This window comes from Daldinia childiae (assembly GCF_008694065.1).
Source record: "Daldinia childiae strain JS-1345 chromosome Unknown Scaffold3, whole genome shotgun sequence".
Lineage (NCBI taxonomy): Eukaryota > Fungi > Ascomycota > Sordariomycetes > Xylariales > Hypoxylaceae > Daldinia > Daldinia childiae.
In genome coordinates, this window is record NW_022984644.1 from 4,511,994 (window position 1) to 4,527,702 (window position 15,709).

The following is a 15,709-nucleotide window of genomic DNA, read 5'->3' on the forward strand; positions in this document are numbered from 1 at the left end:
CCTTCTGCCGAAAAGAGATGAAGTACAGCGAGTGTGGACATACCCTTAGGCCCGCCTTAATCGCACATGATACCATTACCACCTTGCCGAAGACACTTTCTCGAGGTGGGAAGATAGGTGGAAATTGCCGCGAATGCCAAGATAGAGAAAATAAAGACAAGGCACTATTACTGTGGGATATGGCAGCGGGATCCATTAAAATGAGTCGAGAAGTTCCTCCAGGAATCGATTCTAAAGAGGCCCAACAGGTGGCGGAGGTCACTCGTTCATTGTTTGAATATGTTCCGCAATATGCTGCAAGTATGGCTCGGGATCGGGACACTTGGTAAGCGAATTATATTATTTATCTCAGCTTAAACTTGTCATAGGCCAGTTTGGGAATGGATGATCGCTAGTAAATAGCAACATTACAAGAGAAACGGATTACGTATAAGCGAATCAGATTGTCACTCGCGAACTAATTACCTAAATATTTCTCTACACGCAAACATTCTTTATACACGGATTATTTGCCCTTCCCTATAACCAAGTCCATGTTCATATTGTTTCAGTTTTTGTTTTTGTTAAACATTGATGGTTCCTACTCATAGGGGGATTTCCCCCTTAAGGCCTTGTATATGCAAATATTCTAAAGCAAATATACGGCATTAGTTATTTTTTCATAGTCAATACAATTTAGTCCATGTTATCCCAGAGCTGAGTTCTTGAGGATATTTGGGAGGAAGCCAAAAATAATAAGATTAACATAATGTTGGGATAGGACGAAAATCTCAAGTATAGGAATAATGAACTGAGAATTTAATATTAGTTCCCGGAAGTATAGCAATGAACTGAACTCGTTTATATAATATGTGATCTAAAATAATAACACTTTACTTCGATTGTGGCATGCCTCACAAAATTGTAGGCACCTTTTAAAGGGTACCTTAGGTAGGTATTTAACGTAACAACTTGATATGTTTGGTAAGCCGATCACAATTTTGAACTTTCCTTTGTTCTATCTATGAGTCTGCCGAATATACTAGATTTTGTAACCCCACTGTTTGCTTCTAGGATTGGAGAAGTGGCAGGGCATATACAAATGACACCCAGATATTCCATATCAAGAATGTCACCTTATCACTAGGAACACTCCTATATGCTAGGGTTCTCAATCCAACTAACAATGCAAGGGCCATACCTATAGCTCGCGTAGGTAGTGTGGTATGCCAAAAGTTAGGACATAATACTCCCCAAACAACCATCCAGATAGCCGTAATCCATCGAGCAGGCCCATCACCAAGTACAAGCGGTAGCGTGCGTCGTCCCCGAAGAGCATCTCCTTCCTGATCGTACATATCCTGAGTATGTACCGTCGTCATGATTATGCCGGAGATGATACCAAACCACTTCGCAAGAACTGATGTAGTCGATAGCGGCAGTGGTACGCCAAGTGCAACTTCCATCGCACCGGAGATAAAACATATGTAACCAAGGGCATTTATTGCGTTGCGAATCAGAGGGTTTACATCGGCGCCTCCAAAGTTATTGTACCAAGTCCCCAGGAATATCAACCCGACCCCTTGCCTCAAACCTCCTGTAATAAACACGCTGCAAACCTGCGCAGAGATGTAGAAAGAAAGCATAAGGATCTTGGCTTGGGATGGAGATAACCGACGGCTGGGAAGAGGACGCCAGGGTTTGTTGATAGCGTCTTCTGTGATAGCAAGAGGTGTCCTTTGGTTGTTGATGGCGAAGGGGAGATAGTGCATCAAAACCCAGAAAAGGACGAGAGGCGATCTTCTCAGAAGTTCGACATAATCGAGAGTTTCAAGAGAAGCGCGGTATTTCGAGGCTGCTAGTGCATTGACAACGCCGAAGATAGTGCTCGGGATCACTATCGTCTTCAGGTCGCTGAAAGCGAATAGCCACATCGTTCGCGTGTGGAACGCAGTGTTAGCTATGATTCCCATAATATCGAGGTACACCAAGGTAATCAAGTTTAATTCTCATTAAAGTTATTGATATCACTTAGAGACCTCGGTATAGGTATAATGTCGTCCTTTCTTGAAGAGAAGTGCCGAATAATCCCTGAGGGCATATGTTAGGGCTGGTATATATATTTCTATAGACTGACGATAACCTCGTAATGATCTACACGTCACATTCTATCCTTAAACCTGAAATAAAACCCTATATCACATGGGCTCATAGTGGAGACATGATATATCAAGATGTCCCTTATACCGAATAGAATCACATGTAACACATGTACTACAAGTCACGACTTCTAACAGCGCGCAGCTACCTATGTAGTCCTAAAATACCGTAGCCAACCGAGGTAATCCCCGACCATCCAAACTATCCAAATATCCACTAAAGGAATACCCCCCGGTAAACGTTTTCATACCGAACAACCCTTGCGGCATATATCTCTAGGATGGACCGTCCCAGGTACGCCTACTTTGTTTCGACGTTTAACGATCCTATCCTTCCCTCGGTGGGTTGCCGAAGGATAGTAAGATATCGTCAGCCACACCTTCTCCATTACATCCGTTTCCCTATCAATTTCTAACCATCATGAATCTCTGTACATCCTACACGGCACGGTACGGCTCGTTTTATGTAGTGTCATCTTCGGACTGCTAAAGCGATTATTTATTTTACCTGCAACGTTACTTCGCGTATATTATATGTGCTTGGCGTAAACTGCGCCATTTTCGTCTTTTTTACTTCCATAACTCATTACGGTTCGTAGGCAGAATCGGAGCTCCTATTTGAAGCAATCATTGTCATCAAATGTAGAGCCCGCATGCGGCTGACCAGATCGTCATCGCCACTATCTATATACTATTCCATCTCAGTACGCTTTTAACCACATCTATTAGATAATTCAGAATCTCAGATTACGTGAGACCAACAGGATAATCTTTCACTCGCAATGTGATGCCCGTAATATGTATAGAAATAATACAATGGCTTTTACTGATATTCTAATCAATCTCTCGAAAATATATCCTAAGTCCTACCTTTTTGAACTATTTTCCTACACTATCTCGGAGGGAGCTACTCATAACGCTGCCCAACATATTCTACACTTTACACAGCCTTCCATCTGATTTCTGGGCCCATCTCTCGCTCCCAACGCCCCCTAGAGCGTAAAATAGGTCATCCGGGTCATATTTTGATTTTATCTGGCTGAGCCTATCGTAATGTGCCCCGTATAACGTTAATTCCCAATCAGGTTGCTGGAAATCCGATTCGCTCAGATATGCGCCACCGTTAGGAGTCAGGCTCTTAAGCTGAGCAAGATAGACATTCGTAATTGCGTTTATGCTCTGCAAATTGGTCTCCCAGTTCGTGTAGTCAAAAAGCGTCGCTACTACGGCGTCAAATATCGCGTCTCGTAAATATGGGTTTGCCGCGATTGAGTCCGGAGCATGTCTTGAGACGTTGAAAGACACACCAGAAAATAGGGCGCCGCTGTACGTTATGTTGCGGATCGCAGCCGTTAAAGCTTCGTTGTTTTCCTCGACGAGTGTTCGGGGGATCAATCGTCCTCCAATGTTGATATTTGAAATATTAACTGGCACTTGGGCACGGAATGTTTCTAAGAAACTTGAATACTCCTGAGAATTGTATTGGTATTGTATCTTCGAAGTATCCAGTTCATCCAGAAATAGTTGAAGAAGGGTATCCACCCCCTTTTTGTCAAGTCCGGGGGCATATACAGTCGATAATACAAATGCCTGAGCTGTTACAAGCCAAACGGCAACAGCGCCAGCATCGTTAATCGAAGGAACAAGCTGGTTGAAGGAACCAACAGCCTTGAAATAAGCATCGACAACTGCATCCGAAGCGTTTTCGGGAACTACAAATGTCAAACTGGCCGTCGAGAAAGATATTGTTGGATAAGCCTTAACCGTCACTGAAAGAACGGCACCGAAAATACCACCGCCTCCACCACAGAGCGCCCAATATAGGTCTGCATATGCAGAGCTAGCTGACGCTGTAACAGTTTCCCCTGAGGCAAGTACAACATCCCATTCGAGGACCTGATCAGCGGCCAGCCCGTACTTGGACGCTAAAGGACCGTGACCACCTCCCTGGATATAACCACCAGCAAATCCAAGAGTGGGTTGGTTTCCACCGACAACAACGAGCCCGTGAGAGTCTGCAAACTCGGAAACTTCATATCCGAGAACGCCGGCTCCGAATTTCAATGCTGCACCGGAATAATTGGTGCTATTGTATTGTTTAAGCTCTTTAGATTTTAGATTATGAGTCCATAAAGCCAAGCCGCCCGCGCCGGTAGACTTTCCATTGTAATCGTGACCAGTATTTCGAATTACCAATCTGATGTTATGCGAACTACTGAATTCTAAAACTTTCTGATAATCAGCAGCATCGATTGCCTCCACAGCGTATGTGACGTAGTTTCCTAAGCCGCAGGTGGTATCCGGTTCCGAAAAGGGGTTACACGAGTTGTTTGTGAAGAAGGGTGCCATCGTAGATGATGAACTCTGCAGATGCGTCTCTGGGAGAAACCACAGGTCCTGCAGGTTCCTGCATTGGTCAGAGTTGTACCCAGTTGCTGTGTTACGGTGACAGGGAGCGCCGATTGGGATCGTCGATATCAACTTCCCTCCCAATGATGTGTTGAATGCGTCCCACGCGTCGATGGCAGGCCAGCATGTGTCGCCGGGGAAGCATCGGCAAGGGGACTCTGCACCAGAGCCGCCATTTTTAAAGATGGCGGCATCTGCTGACGTGTAGATCGACGATAATAGAAGAGCGGAAATTGAAGTATGACTTTTTCTCATTGTCATGGTGTGCAAGATGACATCGATAATCTTCCAAAACACACCGAAAGGTCTTGAATAATAAGAAAATCTACAAATCCATAACGGTAAATCCCAAAACGGTTTCTTTCCCTACATGCATCGAATTCCGCCTTACGATCTTGGTATTCTACCCCTACATGATATTGTATACTTACCGAACCTAGCTGCGCCACTGAAATCCATGAATGGCGTCTTTAAGCCCAAGAGGGCACCAGACCATATCTAGTATGAGATTGATCCACTGACTAGTTCGTATGAGAAATATATTTGAATTTTGATTCGGCAAGCATACGCTATCTACTTGTATGTCCGTTAGGAATAATGCGCTCGAAAGGCACAGCAGTGGCTCGAGTTACCGCTGTAAGTGCCGTTAGTGTTGTTGGGGGCCGCCAAGTTCTCCGGATTTCACTATAGAGCTTTTAACCCCCTTGATTGGTCCCCAAGCAGCCAACTCGGACTTGGATGCCGTCGCGATTCGCAAGCCTTCCTATTTCCCGTGAAGGAATGGCGTCAGGCTTCAATGATGTAGTAGTCGAGGATTCATCATTGGAAATTCCCTAGTACGCGAACGGTTACATTGTGTTCTTCTGATCGTACGGCGTACAAGATCTGCCTTATGTATATGAGTCAGACTGCATTGAATATATTACTTCTATATAAATCTCGGGTTCGTTTATATATTATAATATATTGAATTCGATTAAAACCCCCGGAGAGAAGAGCTTAGCCCTGCATACGTGGTCCAACGAATTCTAGAAACGACTTTATCCAAGCCGACCCGTCCTAGCGGTTAACAAATAAACCGTTCTATATAAAGACCTAGGCATAACAGGTACCTAACCTACTTCATTAGTGGTATCCACCTTACCATTAGCTTAACAATCTTAAATGTCTTATGATGTCGATCGATAAGATCTAAAGCCCTAACGAATCTTGTAAACGAATGATAAAGAGGTATGTTGGGGGCGTAAATGAAGATGTGTAAGCGCTAGCGGCAGGACTCTGTCTAGAGCCTATATAGAGCCTTCATGAGATTTTAGATAGGTATACCATGCAATAAAAACGGTATATTCAGCTGCTTATTTTCATGAAACGCTAAAACAGTGTCTAGAGTCTACATACAATACATAGTTAGTTGTAAACCCACGGGTTTCCAGTTAATGTAAGCACTTTACATGGACCCAGACTTTATTGATCTTGGTTCATTATATAATTCGAGGTTTCGTATATCTTTCCTAAGTGGGATATGGCTTGGAATTTAATTGGCTAGTTCGCTTTTACTACCTTGTACATATGGTACGGCCCGTACATAGTTACTATGGTTACAGGCCAAAGTTTAACGAGTGGGCCTAGTATTTGTGGCTGTGGCGGACAAGGACAGGACAAGCAGGTACATCAAGATACTTACATTAAATATTACCATTTTTTCAACCAAAACAATAGCTTTTTTAATAATAAAAAATATAAAAATTATCCTCTAATAGTTTAAAATCTAAATATTCTATTAGATTAAATTAAATAAGCCAAAGACTAATTTTATACCATTATATTTATATAGAGCGGCGCTATACTGTAATGGGTGCAGCACAGGCCACAATACCTAGCCCACTTCTTAAACTTACCCATATAACCATAGTAGAAACTTTATACGCGTACAGCCTTGTCGTATTCCGGGATAACTACCTCATACTTGGACTTGTATTTATAAGGTACTTAGGTACTTTGTATGCAACCTCTATTGCATCGGTACGACCTCGCTTCCGAGAAAAAAAGGATTGCATACCTCTTAACCTACCTTTTTATTGCACACGTGTTGAGCTTCTAAGAATGATCAGCCCGCCATTACCAGTTCAATGCTGACGCTGTGTTACGGAACCCATGTCGTGCAACCCAAAGAAGTGGGAGTGCATAATATATCCTTGTAAATATTAGAGTTATGATTGGACCGTCTTAAAGTTTACAGGCTAACAGAATAACAAATACCTGGAAATATTTCTCCCCCACTTCAATCATGTGACTTTACGGTATATTTCCACCTTTCTTCTTTTTACCCACTCCCCTTTTCTTCAACCACCTCCTAATTTAGAACTATTAACTATACTTTAATCGTTGCTACGATATAGTTAGGTCTAGGTAGACAATCAAAATCCTTCAATACTACTTTATTTGTCAATTATCTTGATTCCTTACCATCATCAAGTTACATTCAACCTCATAACCTACTATCTTCCTTGGGTACCTAAGGTAGCCAGTCCGCCTCTGCGTGATAAGTATGCGATCCGTTTGTTCCTAGAGAAGTGTGACATTTGGATTAGAATCCTAGTCTTTCACGTCCCATTCTCGTTCTTCCGATAGACAACCATAGCGGTTTCACCTCTGCGCCACCCGGCTATTTTTTAACCTTATTCGAATTTGAGGTCCCTCAAGGTGTGCCCCATCCTTACATGACGCTTGATTCGTAAAAGTTGTCCATATCTTCAGCTGGGCTTTAACTAGAATGTACCCACTAAGATGCAATATTTGTAGACAATCCAATACCACACATGCCCTTCGTACACATGCCGCTAACAACTCTCACATCAAGCAGGATTATTGCCTCAACTCGTTTGAATTTTACTCAGATCTTTTTCTTTTTCTAAATAAGGGTATACACACCATACCATTTTTGACATAATATTCGTATACCACTAACCCATCGGGACCCATTGAATAACTCTTTAATCGAACAGAGTAATAATGTACATGTAAATTGTATACACATCAATGTGGTAAGCTTAACCCCTTTAGTTAACCCTCCAGCTCTTGGTTACATTGATAGTGCTGTATGGTTCAACGTTTTCTCCTAGCCTTGTCATCTCTACCGGTTCCTCGCTGTGGCCGGAGTTGGCCGTATTCACCCGGGCGTATGTTCGGCCCACCTGTTGCGTCCATGCCCTTTCTTCTTCAAAGCTACCCCGGCTCGCGCCCGTCATGCTCAACGGGTACAGCTTGTCCACATGCTTCTGGAGCCGAGCCTTCTCTACGTCATCGTCCATCGACGATGACGCGTTTTCCTTCTTGTCGCTCGCCTCGCTAAGCTTGACAGAACCATGAGTATTTTTACGATATCCGAATGAGAAACTGCTGAAAAGTCCTCTTAATCCGCCACTCTCAGATCCTAGCGACATCTTTATTTTCTCTGCGAATGCAGCTAATAACTGGGGCATGGCTGGAAGGCATGCGCAGACAATAGACAAATTCGCTTCCAGGGCGCCGAGGAGCGTCGCGATACCGCCGTATTCGGTAAAGTGAGTGAGCATATACTCTTGCTGGGTGTTGTATGCGAGACGGACGAAAGAGATAGCACAGATCCTATTCCGCTCTATTAATCCTCTGCTCCTCATTTATACCATAACTAATAGGAATAAAACTTACAAGATACCAATGGTGAAGAGAAAAGTCAAAGCGATCTTTTTATTCGTCTTCATAGAGAGAGTCCACACAAGTGGTATGGGGAGTAAGAGGATTAGACAGTCCAGAGCAGCTCCGATGGCTCCCTGGGCGACATAGAAGTGCGACGTGTTGATGCATTGGAAATCCGGATGTGATAGTTTATCCCAGTTGGCTTCGAAGGGCCGACATCCAGCCAGAGTAACGATGGTAAAGCTAATTCCATAGGCACTAGTAATTGCCATCAGGGTATAATCGACAATGCGAAAGACATTGTTAGTTGCGAAGACGGAAAGCAGAAAGTCAAGGATTGAAATCTTGACGAATGTCACTGCTAACGTTCCACATACTCCAATGACCAAGAATTGCTATAACCAGAGTCATTAAACATTCAGTAAGCTGCTAACAATATTAGGCATACCTTGGTAGAGAATAATAACTCCTCAAGAGACGCATCGGCTGAATTCTGCCCTATTCCTCCCTTTGTAATGGTATAATTCTCACTAATAACGAGGCCAAGGGTAAATAGCTAAGAGAGATAGATGGTCAACCGTGTATTCGTAGACATGTGCTATACAGTATTACTCACCCACGAAATAACGATCGTATAATCAGAAAGTCTCGTCTTAACTCGTCGTAAAGAACGAGACCAGAATCTTAATCCAACTGCGGCAAACGAGATCGCGAGACCGATACTATTAACCACGAGAACCGCGGTAGGGAATCGCATGCTCGGTGTATAGGGCGCCATTTTTGCGACGATTTCAACAAATTTGCTGATGACAAAAAAGAAACGAACGGCGTGGGCGTGAGTGATTACACAGGCGCGAGGCGCGAGGAGGGCTGAAGAGATATCTACTAGTAGGATCCCCGCGTCCTCGGACCGACTAAGTTGATCTCTATGCCGTATGGTAGTAGGTAAGCTGATGAGGGGGAAGTACCGTAACCTTCATTCGTGGTTATAGGCGCGTTCTGCGATATAAGAGCTGTGCCATGCGTATAAGCTAATAGACTAATAAGTCCCATTTACGAGGGTCTCCTGCAGCGCTTACTATAGGTTACATCGTAGCATTTCCATATGTAACCCTACATTCTCTACTCTAAAACGTGCAACTAGGATCTACATGCTGCTCTAGTTCGGTGTGGTATATACTTGAAAATAAATCAAATGTAGTTTAATCAGGGGGCCAGCGAGGTTCTGGGTACTGCATAGTCGCCTCCCAGACATCGCGTTCGACTAGCTCTGATTCCCAACACCAAGCCCCTTACTTACTACTATCGCTATTTTACTTTTTATTAGATTATCATGGAGCACGAGGCATACATTCTTGGGCGGAATTTCTCTGCAAATGCCAGGTATATTAAACCGTAGCTGAAAACCCAGACGTCATCTTGATATATAGGTTAATATGTGAACCAGGCTGAACCTTCAATACTTTCTTTGGAAAGATTCCGGCTTCTCTCTCCACCCTAGCATCCCGGCGAATGTTGAAAACCTACGAGTGGCGGAGATAGGTGTTGGTACTGGGTATTTTCCCTCGGCCCGCGACCGCAGAGGCGATGCTAAAACACTTCCCGTAGGATTTGGTTAGTCGACTTGGCACGATACCTTCCTCCTTCGGCTCAAATCGATGGGTTTGACATCGACTTAACGCAGTGTCCACCGAAAGAATGGCTGCCGTCTAATGTGGCTGTACACAAGGTGGACTGTCTGGGTCCGTTGCCTGAGAATTTGCTTGAACAGTATGATATCGTTCATATTCAACTTTTCCATCTTGCGGTGCACAATAATGATCCCGCGCCTATAATACGGAACTTACTCGGGCTTCTCAGTATGTTCTCCGTGAGTTTCACCTTATTAAATACGATATAGTTACTTATACGTAGGATAGAGCCTGGAGGATGGATCTCTTGGGGAGAGATGGACTACAGCACCTTCAAGATCATTCGCACAGAAGAGGGGAAAGATGTCGAGGATAACCTAACTGCCCTTCTCGAGATGATTGGGACAATAGGTGGAACAAGGCCAAACTGGACAGCGGACGAGTAAGTGATAAGTAATATACCTAATATATATCACAGCACGGACATTTACTAAGCTCTATTACAGCTGGCCGATCAGGTTGCCGCAATTCTTCGAGGAGAACGGACTTACCAATGTTGCAGTCAATAACCGTCCATTTCCGCTAGAGCTACTACCATTCCAGCTCGATACAGCGCTTATGGCATCCGAGGAGGTGAGTTATAAAGCCTTGGACCCAATGCGCAACGGTTCTGGTAATCGGTGCAGAGACTTGATTTTCAAGGTCTTTCAGAACAGGCAGAAGCTGGCTTATAACATAGGGAGATTGACTGTTGTCGGACAGCGACCGTTAAAATGATATCTTGAGTAGCCATGATTGTATATAGCTGAATAGAGCGAACCCCTCTTAGATATTTTATTTGATGCGAACCAAATACCTAAATTTTATTGAATACACTTAGAACTACAGTATAACAGTTAAAGACTTCCAGACTAGCCCCTGGACTACCTAAGCTTGCCCACTGATCTCAGCGATGAGTGCTTCAGCAGTCCACTCGGGCTTGCTAATGAAGGGAGAGTGGCCCGCATCGACTTCGACAACCTTCTCGATCTTGTGCGGTCCGCTCGCCTTTGCCGTGTCAATAAGGTATCGCGCAGCAACCACGGTCGATGGCTTGTCTCCTAGACACAAGATGTATGTAGTCGGAATATAGCGCCACGCAGCATATGTCGTGGTACTCCAAAACGCCCCAAAACTCTGAGGGCGCAAGTCCTTGACGAGCTCGGCAACGGTGGCGTCATCTAGATCTTGATAGAACATATCCTTAGCATGTTCGGGTGATACAGTGATAACACCAGCCTAGTAGACATCAGAAGTTAGAACACGTCGAATAAAGGGATATCGAAATAAGTGATATCTTACGTCAAGATCAGTTTTCATCTCCGGTACCATGTTGTCGCGTGTTCCATGTGCCGAGTGCTGGAAGCCCTCCGGTACGAGGAAAGCCGTGATGTAAATCAGTCGTATGACGCCGCCCTTCAATCCCTTTGATGCACGTGTCTCCTTGTCCAAGCCTTCCAAGGCTGTACCTCCAGTCATGCCACTGAAACTATGCGTAACGACGACAACATCATTCTCTTGGATGAGGTCCTCGACGGTAGTCCTAATAGTTTCAACGTCCTTGGTCCAGTCAGGTGTAGGTGGCGTAGATCCCGACGAGGGTAAGGCTGGGGCAACAGCCGAGTAGCCAGCCTTTCCCAGTGCCGTGATAAGACTATCCCAGCACCTAGGACTGTGCCAAGCACCGTGGAGGAGAACAAATACTGGTTTAGACATGTTCTGTTATGATAGTGGACAACTCAGGGGGCTATGTGGAGGAGAAGATACTGGGGGTAAGGATCAGCTTAGTCTCTGATATCGAACGAGACTGCGAAGGAATTCGATTTAAAATGTAATCGCCGTGCCGTAAATCGATCGACTCAACTAGAGGGTTACTATATCAGATATCGATTTTTATTTCCATGTGCAATAAAGTACTACTACTCCACGACATGAATGGAACGATGTCCGTAGCGACCCCAACTTATCCCTGCCACTACATAAGACCGTAGATTGGATACGCTAGATCCTTCTGCAGGTGATACCCGATGTAAGGGTCCCAACTAATTCGACCGTTTAATCCACTTCTCCGAAATAAAAACAGGACAGTTAGGTTACCGTTTTATACGAAGCCTTTTCAGAAATATACCTTACATGAAGTACTTAGTTGATGTAACTAACGGATGTGACTAAACTATACCAAGTTTATACCCTTTTAATTAGGGATAGCTTTATAAGGGTTAGTTAGAGCAAATAAGAAGCTATTACAACTTTCATCAAATCCTAAAAAAAAGAAAAAAGGATTTATAAAATATTATAAATGTTATGAAAATGGATGAATGTTGGAAAATAGGTACCTTTAGGATATATAGAAAGCCCCCCTTCTCGGAAGTATTTTAGATTAATCCCCAATTATAAGACCAACTCCTAACTAAAGCGCAGCACCTTTCAGGGTGCGGTCATCGAGTATACAAAGACAGCACAAGTACTTGCATTATATGTACAATATCAATAATAGGACTCAGGCTCTCGGACTATCTCAGCGCACTAGACTAGATTAGAAAGGGATTTGCTATTTTCTAGGATGGAGAGGATGGAGTGGATAATCGAGTGAGGCCATTCCTGATGTATTACTAAGGCGCTTAAGTGCCGTAGGATCGATGTAACGGGTTACAGGTACCGAAAATAACCTTATTTCCCCCTGTATAATAGCTACCTAGGTATACATATGGATCTTTATCAAGTTGTTAGTTGGTAGGTAGCATGACACGTTGCCCAAGTTATACGATGGATATGTTCCGGTATGTTTGAAAGAGTTGCTGACGCCAGTAAAAGTGGCTACAATGCCGAGTTGTCAGAGATAGGGGGTTTCTTTCCTGGCGGATACCGTTCCCCATCCGTTAGCTACCTACCTGAGTAGGTACCTATATAGTCTTTCTTTTAGATTAGTTTCTACAGGAATGCCTTCCCGACCTGCATCTTTCTCCTTCACTAATGAGTTCTGACGCCTTCTCTTGGCACGATCTCTTAGTATGCTGTCGACTACGACCGGCTACGTTTGCCTAGGGGCCGCTGCCTTGGGAGCTTTCTCTCATTCTGCTCTCTTTATTCGAGGTGAATGGCATATGCAAGCACCTACACTCTTTACCATTTACTCTTTCCTCGCTTTCGTCGTCTTTTTCGTTGAGCAGCGACTCGGGGCGGACATTAACACTAGTTTCAAGATCACTTCTCTAATAGTGAGCTCATATGCAACTGCGCTATTCACTAGCATCGTCGTATATCGAAAGTTCTTCCACAGACTACGACATTTCCCTGGTCCTTGGCTAGCAGGAGCTACGAAGTTTTGGCACGTTTGGCAATGTCGTACGGGGAAGAATTTCCTCGTCATTGAGGAGCTGCGCAAGAAGTATGGCCCAGTTATTCGGACAGGCCCGGAGGAAATCACATTCATCGACGCTGCTGTCCCCCCCGCTGTTGATGGACCTAGGAATAAGTGTACCAAAGCTGTCTGGTACGACTTCTTGCTTCCTGAACTCGCAGTTAATTCAACCCGAGACATAAAGGAGCATGATGCTCGACGACGTATCTGGGACCGAGGCTTCAGCAATAAAGCCCTTGCCATCTACGAAGAACGCGTCATGGAATATGCAGAAATACTTGCATCTCAGATCGAAAACCTTGCGATCTCAGATTCCCCCGTCAATGTATCGGACTGGTTTTACTGGTTTACATTTGATGTCATGGGCGAATTTGCCTTTGCACAATCATTCGGCATGCTGAAGGATAAGAAGTGGCACTTCGCAGTTCGCTTACTGAGGAGGGCTATGAGCTTGTTAGGGCCATTTAGTCCGGTACCATGGATTGCTCAAATCGCATTCTATATCACACCCTGGATATCTATTATTCGGGATTGGCTTACTATGCTGCAATGGTGTAGGGACCGCATGAGCGAACGGATAGCAGTATGTTTCTTCCTACTACATTTTCATATTGAAGATTCTAACAAGCAAATAGAGGAAAGTCGAGAGGCCCGATGTCTCACACTGGCTCATCGAGGCGTCTCTTGAAAAGGGGTCCTTGGAAGCTGACCGTGATTGGCTGAACGGTGATGCCGTCACCATCATCATTGCTGGAAGGTTAGTCTACGGCACGAGCGTATCATCATTTGGCTCGTTTTACTAACAGGTAGCTTTAGTGATACTATCGCCCCAACCCTCGTCTTTGCTTTCTACGAGCTTGCTCGCAGCCCGTGTCACCAAGACAAACTACTTTCCGAACTCAAGGATGTAAATATTTACGACAAGTCACAGCTCCAGAACTGCAACCACCTCACTGCCCTTATAAACGAAACAATGCGGCTATACCCCCCAGTACCTACTGGTGGATACCGCCAATCACCCCCAAATGGGATGACAATTAACGACGTATATATTCCGGGGAATGTCACGATTGTTGCGCCCAGATACTCTCTCGCGCGTCTTGACTCCTCATATGAGCAACCCGATCAGTTTATCCCCGAACGCTGGACCACGCGACCAGAAATGATCAAGGATGCCCGTGGCTTCGCCCCGTTCTCCCAAGGCCGGTTTAGCTGCGTTGGGAAGAACCTGGCGATGACCGAGATGCGATTCGTCATCGCCTTACTCGTGAAGAAGTTCAAAGTCGAGTTCTGGGGCGATGATAAGGGCGAGAAGTTATTCGCGGATTTAAGAGATCAGTTCACAGCCACGCCAGGGCAGCTGGATTTAAGATTCCGGCTTAGAGACCAATCTTCTTGAGCTGTGAACCTAGGTATTTATTCTCCTATTACACTAGTTCCTTTTGGATATATGCAACGCTTGTATGAATGATTTAGATGTATACGTGCTCTTCTACAATAGATGCTAGAAGCGCAAGCCATAGTGGCCAGATTGATACCCAATAACGCTCTTATTTTATCGTATGGCGTCTTTGATTAACTTAGATAGTTACTATATTACAGCTTATTGATCGAGTAACCATTTAAGATATTATATCAATACCATTGTTTTAACGTATTTTCTTAATAGGATTGTACTACTCATCAAGTACTTAAACTCCCGCTATTCATCCTCATAATGCTGTATAATGTGCGCACTTATGCATGCCTTAGATAACAGGGCAAAGGACTACATAGGGGCCAATATGACTTCATAAAACTTTCTTAATTCTCGTAATAGAATTGCTATAATATCTCTTAAGAGGAATTTTAAAATGCGTGCACAATTTTAACTGTCTACCCTTTTCAATGACCAAGATACTAAGTAAGTTCTTTTATTGTAGTAAGATCATAGTGTCTCGAGAGTAAAAGGGGGGGTTTAAATTACTATGATATTGGCAGCTGTTCTATGTAAATCTGCTCTTCGCTGCAGAGTTCCGGGGTGGTCCAAGGACATATCTCTTAACATCCATTACTGTATAGTTTCGTTTTATCCAGCATTGGCCACTTATATGTCATGCTAGTTATGTATTTAATACCTAACAAATCGACTAGTTCCGAAGAGCACTTTGCAATAAATAATTTACCACATCACTAGCTCTTATACGGCCGATGGGTGTTCAAATTCGAGGGCAGCTTTTCTTAAAGATGATAAGATTAGTATATCAAAAGCATTATTTATTCCCGACTCTTCATAGACTATGATAACTCCTCTTCAGGGGTTTCAACCTAGCCCAACGGGAAGAAATCGGTCTATTGAAAGGCCACTGAATGAGTTTCTAGAATATTTAATATTCATTATCTTCTATGCCATAGACCTAGTGTACTAGTAATTTCATGATTTACTCCTACTCTTTTCAACATATTTCCGCATT

General features: G+C 43.9%; 4 protein-coding genes across 4 annotated transcripts; 1 reads left to right on the forward strand and 3 right to left on the reverse strand.

The window, feature by feature from the left end:
• Positions 1-3,071: 3,071 nt before the first annotated feature.
• Positions 3,072-4,808, reverse strand: GL218_03951 (6-hydroxy-D-nicotine oxidase; the record flags this gene model as incomplete). The annotated part of the gene is made up of 1 exon (XM_033580531.1): positions 3,072-4,808. One exon carries the CDS (start codon positions 4,806-4,808, stop codon positions 3,072-3,074), a length of 1,737 nt encoding a protein of 578 aa, XP_033437273.1.
• Positions 4,809-7,606: 2,798 nt separating this feature from the next.
• GL218_03952 (uncharacterized protein) lies at positions 7,607-9,003 on the reverse strand (the record flags this gene model as incomplete). The annotated part of the gene is made up of 4 exons (XM_033580532.1): positions 7,607-8,174; positions 8,238-8,620; positions 8,674-8,781; positions 8,842-9,003. 4 exons carry the CDS (start codon positions 9,001-9,003, stop codon positions 7,607-7,609), a joined length of 1,221 nt encoding a protein of 406 aa, XP_033437272.1.
• A 1,780-nt stretch (positions 9,004-10,783) lies between these two features.
• Positions 10,784-11,611, reverse strand: GL218_03953 (uncharacterized protein; the record flags this gene model as incomplete). Its single annotated transcript, XM_033580533.1, has 2 exons — positions 10,784-11,134; positions 11,198-11,611. 2 exons carry the CDS (start codon positions 11,609-11,611, stop codon positions 10,784-10,786), a joined length of 765 nt encoding a protein of 254 aa, XP_033437271.1.
• Positions 11,612-12,999: 1,388 nt separating this feature from the next.
• GL218_03954 (Tryprostatin B 6-hydroxylase) lies at positions 13,000-14,655 on the forward strand (the record flags this gene model as incomplete). The annotated part of the gene is made up of 3 exons (XM_033580534.1): positions 13,000-13,839; positions 13,892-14,013; positions 14,073-14,655. 3 exons carry the CDS (start codon positions 13,000-13,002, stop codon positions 14,653-14,655), a joined length of 1,545 nt encoding a protein of 514 aa, XP_033437270.1.
• Between the last annotated feature and the right edge of the window lie 1,054 nt (positions 14,656-15,709).